The sequence below is a fragment of the Meriones unguiculatus genome, chromosome 16 (genome assembly GCF_030254825.1).
Source record: "Meriones unguiculatus strain TT.TT164.6M chromosome 16, Bangor_MerUng_6.1, whole genome shotgun sequence".
Lineage (NCBI taxonomy): Eukaryota > Metazoa > Chordata > Mammalia > Rodentia > Muridae > Meriones > Meriones unguiculatus.
In genome coordinates, this window is record NC_083363.1 from 29,550,458 (window position 1) to 29,559,958 (window position 9,501).

At 52.5% G+C, this 9,501-nt stretch overlaps 2 protein-coding genes across 4 annotated transcripts in view; one reads left to right on the forward strand and one right to left on the reverse strand.

The window, feature by feature from the left end:
- The window catches only part of Bicral (BICRA like chromatin remodeling complex associated protein), a 92,040-nt gene extending 85,194 nt beyond the window's left edge, over positions 1-6,846 (reverse strand). The window contains exon 1 of one of the 3 annotated variants that reach the window (XM_060369562.1): positions 6,805-6,846. The gene's annotated coding sequence lies outside the window, so the exon portion shown is untranslated. Of the gene's footprint in view, positions 1-5,301 lie in introns of all 3 variants that reach the window. The other 2 variants (XM_021640167.2, XM_060369563.1) reach the window with 2 other exon arrangements.
- A 199-nt stretch (positions 6,847-7,045) lies between these two features.
- On the forward strand, positions 7,046-8,258 carry Tbcc (tubulin folding cofactor C). The gene has a single exon (XM_021640145.2). It carries the CDS (start codon positions 7,103-7,105, stop codon positions 8,123-8,125), a length of 1,023 nt encoding a protein of 340 aa, XP_021495820.1. The 5' UTR covers positions 7,046-7,102; the 3' UTR covers positions 8,126-8,258.
- The last annotated feature ends 1,243 nt before the right edge of the window (positions 8,259-9,501 follow it).

Genomic DNA, 9,501 nt, shown 5'->3' on the forward strand with positions numbered 1-9,501 from the left:
ACAGCACAGAACCCAAGCCCCACCCCCTCCTTCCCTTTCCCTCTTTTTCTTTCAGTGCTGGGGCCAACCTATAAAAAGAAACACAGAGGGCCAGCAAGATGGCTCAGGAGGTAAAGGTGCCTGTGGCCAACCATGACAACCTGAGTTGGATCCCCAAGATCCATTTGGTAGACAGGCCCAACTCCCTAGTCCTCTGACTTTCACATGTGTGCTGTGGCATGTTTCACACACACACACACACACACACACTATAGTTTTTAAAGAAACACAGACATGTTACCTGTAGTCCCAGCTACTCAAAATTTATACTGCAAACCATGTAACACACACAGAACACACATTCACATAAGCTTTTTTAAAAATATATTATTTATTTATTATTTATACAGCATTCTGCCTGCATGTGTGCCTGCAGGCCAGGAGAGGGCACCAGTTCTCATTATAGATGGTTGTGAGCCACCATGTGGTTGCTGGGAATTGAACTCAGGACCTTGGGAAGAACAGCCAGTGCTCTTAACCTCTGAGCCATCTCTCCAGCCCTTGTTCTATTTTTTTAAAGAATGATTTATTTTAGCCAGTCAGTGTTGGTACAGGACTTTAATCTCAGCGCTCTGGAGGCTGAGGCAGGTGGATCTCTGAGTTCAAGGCCAGCCTGATCTACAAAGCAACCAGGGCAGCCAAAGATACACAGAGAAACCCTATCTTGAAAGAAAAAAAAATGCTGTACATACGTTGCTGTACATATGTTTTTCCATTATGTTTGCCTGTGTCCTTGAAGGCCAGAGGGCATTATATTTCCTGGAACTGGAGTTACAGACAGCTGTCAACTACCTCGTGGGTGCTGGAAATCAGGCCTGCTGGAAAAGCAGCCAGTGTGTTTTGTTTTGTTTTTGAGACAGGGTTTCTCTGTGTAGCCTTGGCTGCCTTGGACGTACTCTGTAGACCAGGCTGGCCTCGAACTCACAGATCAGCCTGCCTCTGCCTCCTGAGTGCTGGGACAAGAGGTGTGCATTACCATCACCACCTGGCAGGCCAGTTTTCTTAGCAGGTCCCCAGACCCTGGTACTTGCAGTTTAAAAACACTGTTTTATAATTCAAAAGTAGGTCATGGGTGACTCACTATCCTTTATCTGAAGGAAGAGACTGAGGTATCAAACTCAAACGTGTTTAGGAATTAAAACCCAGCTGTGCCTTTTAATAATCCCAAAACTGCTGTTGCTCTGGATGGTTTCCCTTGCACATAATAAATATCACTGCAGGGGTTGTGAGATGGCTCAGAGCATCTCAGGTGCTAAGCCTGACCACCTAGCTTGAGCCCCAAAACTCACAAGATCTCCTCTACCTTCCACATTCAGTCCACACGCAAATACACACTTACACAAATAAAATACACAGTAAACATCACTGCAAGCTGGGCCTCTAGAGTGCCTGGGCTGAGTGTTTATTCCTTCAACCGGTAACTGTGGAGAGCCTTCTCTGACAGGCACACTGTTGCACACTGGATCACAATGTAGCGTTTTGTCTGCAATTGGACAGGAAGGCTATGTGTGCCAGGGCACGCAGGCACAGGGCAGGGAAAGAGCTGTCCTATTCCTGCTGGTCTCAAGATGAGATTTTCGGGGTTTGGACACAATTCCACTCTTTTCCACAACCTCACTCTTGCTCCCAGCACTTGGGAGGCAGAGGCAGGAAGAACTTGAGTTTAAAGTCAGGCTGGTCTACAGACCAGGTTCCAGGACAACCAGGGCCACACAGAAACCAAAGTAAATAAAATAAAAATACAGGGCTGGCAAGATTGCTCAGTCGTTAAGAGTTTATGCTGATCTTGCAGAGGACCCAGTTTGGGTTTTTTGTTTGAGACAGGGTTTCTCTGTATAGCCCTGGCTGTGCTGGAACTCAGTCTGTAGACCTGGAACTCAGGGATCCTCCTGCCTCTGCCTCCTGAATGCTGGGATTAAAGACACGTACCACTGTCTCCTGATGAGTACCCTGGTTTTATTCTCAGCACCCACATAGCAGGTCACAACTCTCTCTAACTCCATTTCCACGGGATCTGACGCCCTCTTCTGGCCACTGCAGGCACTGCACACATGTAATGCACAAGCATACCTGCAGGCAAAACACCCATACTCATAAAATAATTTTTATTATAAATTAAAACCCTACTTTGCAGCCAAGAAGAATCCCTTCTCCTGTGCACCGTGAGTCTCTCCACCTGTGTCTGGCCCCAACCCCATCCAGCCTTGGAGGATGACTCATATCACAGGCCTTATCTCTCCTCTTCTGACGTTTTCCTCTGGGCTGAATCCTTCCCTCTGGCCTCCAGACCACACACACACTCAAAACACAACAAAGCACCTCATTGACTTCTAGTCCTCCCCCTTCTCGTTCCCAGACAAACAGCTGTCAGCTGACACTGCTCCCTCTTCTAAATCTGTTTGATTGTTTCCCAGCCTTTTGGCTCCTGAGGATAGCTCTTTTATTTTTATTTATGTGCCTGTATGCACACACATGTGCGTGTGTGCATACAGGCACATGCTCAAGCACACACACATACACACGAGTGGCAGGCCAGAGGGCCAGAGAAGGGCATCAGATGCTCTGGAACTGGAGTCCCAGGTGATTAAAGGCCACCAAACTCTAATCCCGGGAAGAGCAGCGAGTATTCGTATCATCCCTCCAGCCCCACTGAGTGCTTGGGGTTTCCCTGGCTCAGTTCTGGGCTTCGTTCTTTTTCCATTCATTCGTTCTTTCTTTTAACGTACTGTGTGCCAATCGTGTGAAGGCCAGAGAACGACTCTGCGAAGGCTCTCTCTTCCACCCCTCCACAGGTTTCTGAGTTCCGAATCAGGCTGTCCTCGGGCTTGCTTGGAGAATGCTCTACACACTGAGCCATTCTGCCACCCTAGCACAGTTAGTTCTGATAAGCAGGCACTAGATAAGAACAAGAGCAGCGTCTGCCCGAGACAGGACAGGAAAAGTTCCTCAGCTAATGAGTGTTGACGGGGAGGAGACAGCCAGGAGTAGAGGCGGAGGGAAGCAGCTGTCATGCCTCCAGATAAGAATGGACCCTTTCAAGAATAGGACATGCCCTCTCAGATGTTTTTCATCATCTTTGTGCCAGAGACACTGGCATTAGAGGTGAGAAGATTGGTCCACCCTCTGATAAGAGAGGGCTAGATCTCTTCAGCGGACACTTCACAGCCATAGCATGCTCCTAGCTAGCTCGCTGAGAGGTGAGCAGGTGATTGCGCTCCTCTGACAATCAACTAGAACTCAGGGCTTGGATGTGTCTTGTTTGGCTGGCTTCTGCCATCTGCCCAACAACTCTGATAAATCCCACTGAACAGCAAGGTGCCTCATTCCTGTGCTGCACACACCACAGCTTCTTTCATTTGAATGCTTTCACCATTTGCTTATTTATTTCCTGAGGCATATAACCACAAACATGCGGTTATTTCTTCTTCTCCTTCTTCAAAAGACAGGATCTAGCTACATAGCCCAGCTAGCCTGGAATTCTTGATCCTACTGCTTCACCTTCCTGAGGGCTGGGATTACAAGCATGAGCCACCAAGCCTGGTTTAAGAGTCACTTTTAAGGCATTAAAAGGAACAGGAGGGATGTGTAGTGGTTAGAGTTCCTTATAGAGGACCTGGGTTCAAGTCTCAGCACCCACATGGTGCTCCAGTTCTAGGGTATCCAAGGCTCTCCTGTACATACATGCAGGCCAAACACTCATACACATTAGGAAGAAAGAAAGACAGAGAGACAGAGACAGGGAGAGAGAAAGAAGGAAAACTTTGAGGGCTGGAGAGGTGGCTCAGTGGTTAAGAGCACTGGCTGTTCTCCCAGAGGACCCAGGCTCAATACCAGCACCCACCTGGCAGCTCATACCTGTCTGTAACTCCAGTTCCAGGGGCTCCAACCTCCTCATACAGACATACATGTGTGCAAAGCGCCAACGCACCTCAACTTTCTTTAAAAAGTAAACCCAACACAGAGAACCACAAAATATGCAAACCACTGTTACAAATATAAATTAAGGTTGCGAAGACGAGATTGCTGCCAAAAGCCTGAGCCCGCATAGAGGAGAGCAACTCTGGGAAGCTGACCTTTGACCTCCACACCATGATGTGGTGCGCCCCCCCCCAATAAAATAAAAATTCAAACAGTTAAAATCCATAGCTCTTTCACATCCTTTCACTTTGCAAGACGTCCACGAGATTCACCAGCCTCTGCCTGCGAGGAGGTTCACGGTCAACGCCGCTCGCTTTCACTGCCCTCTTCCTTCTGCACGCCTCCCTCTCCTGCCAACCGGGCACTTACCGTTGCTGAGCCAGGATCCTGTCAAGGACACATTCTCCATCCACTGCCCTCACGTGTCAGAACAGCACTTAGCGAACCCCCTATGGGTTTTAACTCAGAAACCAAATAGCTTGCCACCTGCCTTGACACCTACTCCAGCCTGGGGATTCAAAACAAAACAACCAAACAAAAAACAACACTCCAGTGCTCCAAGACAAAGCTCACGGTGACCCTTCTCGGGCCTCACACCAAAGTCTTTAAAAACTGTCCCCAACACCCGACTCTCCATCTTTGTCCTTTGATGCTTAAATGTTAAGCTCAACAACAGACGCTTTTTAGCACCTTCCTGTCAAACAGACACCTGTCCATGGGCAGAAAGGCATCCCAAAAGACTTCTGCTTTGCATACAGTTCACGCCTGTAACCATAGCTGACAGCTCAAACTCCAAGCTGAAGAAACATTTCTCCAACCAGCTTTCTCTCACTCTCTCGTTATTTGAGACAGGGTTCCTCTGTGCAGCCCTGGCTGTCCTGGAACTTGCTCTGTAGACCAGGCTGGCCTCAAACTCAGAGATCCGCCTGCTTCTGCCTCCCGAGTGCTGGAACTAAAGGCGTGCACCACCACCATCGCCACCACCACCCAGCCATTTGAAGTGGAATGGGATAGGCTGTGACACTGGGGAACTAAAGCAAAGCAGGAGTTGTTGCTACTTCTTGTATCAAAATCATTCTTTTAATCTCCACAGGTTAGGTCTATCTTTCATCTGGAGAAATGGCTTGATGGTTAGGTGCACCTGCTGCTCTTTCACAGGGCCTGGGTTCCTTTCCCAGCACCCACAGAGCAGTTCACATCCACCTGTTAACGTCAGTTCCAGGGATCTGACGCCTCTTCTGGCACCCACGAATACTGCATATTCGCGGTGCACATAGATGCACACAAAACAATCATATACATAAAATGCAAGTAAATAAATCTAAAAACAAAAACCCAATCTACCTTTCGTGAAAGAGAAAGCAGCTATCAGATTCCTCTGGGTAACCTGAAGAAAGTCATCAGCTATATCACAATAGTCTCAAGTTCATACTTTTGTGAAATAAAAGCGCTTTTAAAAAGTAGAAGGGAAAAAAAAGTCTCATTTATCTTGCCCAGGAAACAAAACTAACGAAAATAGAAAGCCTGCACAGCTAGCCCAGTGACCATCGGTGGTTCTTTTTCTATCAGCAATGTGACATCAGGTACACAAACATGAACACGCGACCACGTGACCCTCCCTCGCCCTCCACCCAGCAGGGAATTTGCCACCCAGTGACACCTGTCCTGACACAGTAGTGGAAGAATATTCTCTCTTCAATCAAGAATTTGTGCTTGAGGCTTGGATTTTTTTTTTTTTTTTTTAATGGAAAGGAGGCTTTGGACTTAATTCCAACTTAACTGAATGGCTCTCGTTTTATCCCCATTTTTCTCTGCGGGAAAACGCAGATATATGGGTAAAATTTCAAGCGAGTATTTTTTTTTGGGGGGGCAGATTAAAAAAAAATCCCAATTAAAAAACAAAAATGGAGGTTGGCAGCCAGGGTGGAGGATGGGCCTGCAGCCGAGAGATGCTCGGGCCGCCCGGGTCCAGACGGCCCGGTGGCTGCAGGCAGCGCTCGAGGACGCCAGCCGAGCCGTCCGCGGCTGCCGCCCTGGGCTCCTGCCAGGGACTGCGCGGCCTGGGCTGCCCACTAGCACCCTCGGGTTGGTCCGGACTTGAGGCTAGGCTCGTTCACTTCCGGTGACAAATCCCTCCCACCGCCTCTGGAGATAATGTACCGTTCCCCCTCGCCCTCCTAAGGACCGTCGGCCCTAGACGGAGGGAGGCGCCGGGGCCGGGGCGTGAGCCCCGCGCGGCCAGCGGCGCCCGACGGAGAGCGGGCGGGTGGGGGCGGCCTGTCCTCCTCCCCCGCTCCCCCTCCGACTGCAGCAACTGGCCATTAAATTAAAAAAAGATGTGTTTCCAGGCTCCCCCAGGGACCCCGGGGCCCGCTCCGGCGAGGAACCCAGGCTGCCCCGCCGCGGGGCCGCGCTCGCCTCCTTCCCGCCCCAGGGGCTGCCCGCGGGGACCCGCGCGTCCCCCGCCAGGCCGCGCCGAGCTGCAGTGAATGGGGGAGGGTTACCAGGGCGGCAGGGGCCGGCTGAGGTGATGGAAGGTAGAGGGGAATTTTAAAAAGCAAAAGAAAACCCCCCCAGAGGCATGCAGGCGGCTCCCTGGCCAGCTGTTCCAGCTGCAGCTTCCTCCGGCGCGGCCGGGGAGGTGCGAGAACCCCCCCCTCCATCCTCCTCGCGCTACCTGTCCCCCACCACCGTCACAAGCACACACTCCTTCCCACCGCCCCGCAGCACGTCTCCGGCCCGTAAGGGGGTAGCGGGGAGGAGCTGGGGGGAGGGGGAGGCCTGCGAGTTTCTAACCTCGTTCTTATAAACAAACCCACATGTGCAGCTGCCGCTGCTGCAACTCACCCCACAATCCCGGATATAAGTCCTGCCCCTTTAAGAAGAAAAAAAAAAAAAAAAAAGAGCGAGCTTCACCCGCCTGCCTCCCACCCCACCCATCCACCAGGACCTTTGTCTCCCCACCCCCTCCTGTCATCCGGCCCCGCCCCCGCCCCGCCCCCCAGGGCGAGGAAGCCAATAGGCGAGGAGGATATGGCGGGCTCTGACGTCACGGCCGCCGGCCAATCGCGGGGCGCGTTGGTGGGAGGCCGCGCGGGAGGGCGCTCGGAGGGAAAGGCGGCCGGTGAGGGAGCCCGGAGTCAAGATGGAGGGTGTGGACTGCTCGGTGCCCCTGGCGGACGCCGCCGCCGGGGCCCCGCGGGACCTGAGCCTGGTGCCCGAGCGGCTTCAGCGGCGCGAGCAGGAGCGGCAGATGGAGGCGGAGAGGCGCAAGCAGAAGCGGCAGGACGAGGAGGTGGAGGAGGAGAAGAGCGCCTTCTTCGCCGCCGCCTTCGCTCGGGAGCGCGCGGCGGCCGAGGAGCTGCTGCGGGGCGAGGCGTCGGCCGAGCGGCTGGAGGAGGCGGCCAGCCGGCTGCAGGGGCTGCGGAAGCTCCTCAACGACTCGGTCCTCTTCCTCGCCGCCTACGACCTGCGGCAGGGCCAGGCGGCGCTGGCGCAGCTGCAGGCGGCCCTCGCCGAGCGGCGCCAGGAGCTGCAGCCCAAGAAGCGCTTCGCCTTCAAGGCGCGGAAGAAGGATGCCGCCGGGGCCGCGCAGGTAGACGCCGCGCCCGGCGCCTCGGCGGCCCCCTCGCCGCCCCTGGCCCGGGAGGAGGGGACCCCCGGGACCAGCTGGGCCTGTGGCTTCTCCAACCTGGAGTCCCAGGATCTGGAGAAGAGAGCCGACGAACTGCACCAGCGCGACATCCTTTTGAGCGACCTGACCAACTGCACCGTCCGGCTGCGGGGCAATCCCAACACCTTGCGGCTGGCCAAGGCCCGCGGCTGCAAGGTGCTCTGCGGCCCGGTGACCACCTCCGTGTTCCTGGAGGACTGCCGGGATTGCGTGCTGGCGGTGGCTTGCCAGCAGCTCCGCGTGCACACCACCAGGGACACCCGCATCTTCTTGCAGGTGACCAGCAGGGCCATCGTGGAGGACTGCAGCGGCGTCCAGTTTGCCCCGTACACCTGGACCTACCAGGGCATCGACAAGGACTTCCAGGACTCCGGTTTGGATAGGAGCAAAAATAACTGGAACCACGTTGACGATTTCAACTGGCTGGCCCGAAACGTGGCCTCCCCGAACTGGAGTATTCTCCCTGAAGAGGAACGGGACGTCCAGTGGGACTGAGCCCTGGCCGCATGCTGTGAAATCCCGTTCAGTTTACCTCACGCTGCCACTTTGTTAATGTTTGCGCACTTAGGGGCTTGGAATTGTTGAAACTAACCTATTTGTGAGTTCTATTAAATTCATGACAGAGTAACGGGGGCCTTTTTGACATTTCCCTGCCTTCCTTGGACTAAGACAGCTTGAAGTAGGGGAAGAATGCTGGGGTTTTGGGGGATTTGCCGTTTTTATAGTTGATCACAGACCGTGATGAAGTAGGTCTTCAATAAATAATGAGGGATGTCAGGCAAGCTCCAGCAGTGGACAGTTTAAATGGAAGTAGCAAGCCCATAAAAGCTCCATTAATGGCTGTTCTTTTTTTCCCTTGATAAAAAGGTTTGCCCTGTGTATTTTTCAGCGAGGCTATGAAGATTCCTTCCTGCCTTGCTGAAATCCTCTATTGTTAGGTGTAAAGTTTTAAATGGACTCGACAAGGCACATGAGCCTTCCAACTGTAAGGCTGAACTAGTTACTATGGTACCAGCTGTCGGGCCTCTCCCTTCAGCCTTGTCTGTTTTTCCCCCCCTTGAGACAGGGTTTCACCTGGAACTAGAACTCACAGAGGTCCCCCTGTCTCTCTACCTCTAAGCATCTGCCACCACACCCAGATCACATACCTTTGTACATTTAACGTTACTGTTAAGCCCTCAAAAGCTGTGAAAGCAGTCTGTTGGCATCATGTTTCACACCTAGGCATAGAAAACAGGTAGATAGTTGGCAGAAGGTCCCAGCTCCACATGTGCTGCCGGAATTTGAAACCAGGTCACGTGGACCCATCTTATTTTTTTGAAGGCAAGCTCCCGTGCTAGCCCAGGGTGACCTGGAACTTATGTGCAGGCTGGCTTCAGAGCGATCCTCTCACTCAGCCTCCTAAATGCTGGGATTTGGAGCTTGAGGCTTCACTTCCCAGGAGGACCCCATGTTAGTGCTGATTGTGAGAACTGAGCAAGGAGTTGGGAAGAAGGCCTCTGAATGCCAGCCATATTGTCTTCTCAGTCAGAATTATGCCGTTAGCTGTCATAAAGAATGGAGGTAAACATCCTTCTGAGTTAAGTTTCCCATTCATTTTGCTCTAACACCCTCTGTTACACCTTGTTCCTCTCCAGAAGCCAGCATTCTTTTCTTTTTGTTGTTTTTTTGGGGTTTCTCCATGTTGCCTTGCTGACCTGTACTAGGGTACCCCGTGTACCTGGCTTTGTAGGCCAGGCTGGCCATGAACTCACAGAGATCCACCTGCCTCTGACTCTGGGATTAAAGGTGTACAGTACCTCACCTGGCTCAGAAACCAGCCTTCTTAAGTGCAAAACTTGTGTTTTGTCTTTGAGACTTCCCACTGTGCA

What these genes read in the sequence shown, in the direction of transcription:
- Tbcc (XM_021640145.2), top strand. Translation starts at nt 7,103, where the DNA reads ATGGAGGGTGTGGACTGCTCGGTGCCCCTGGCGGACGCCGCCGCCGGG.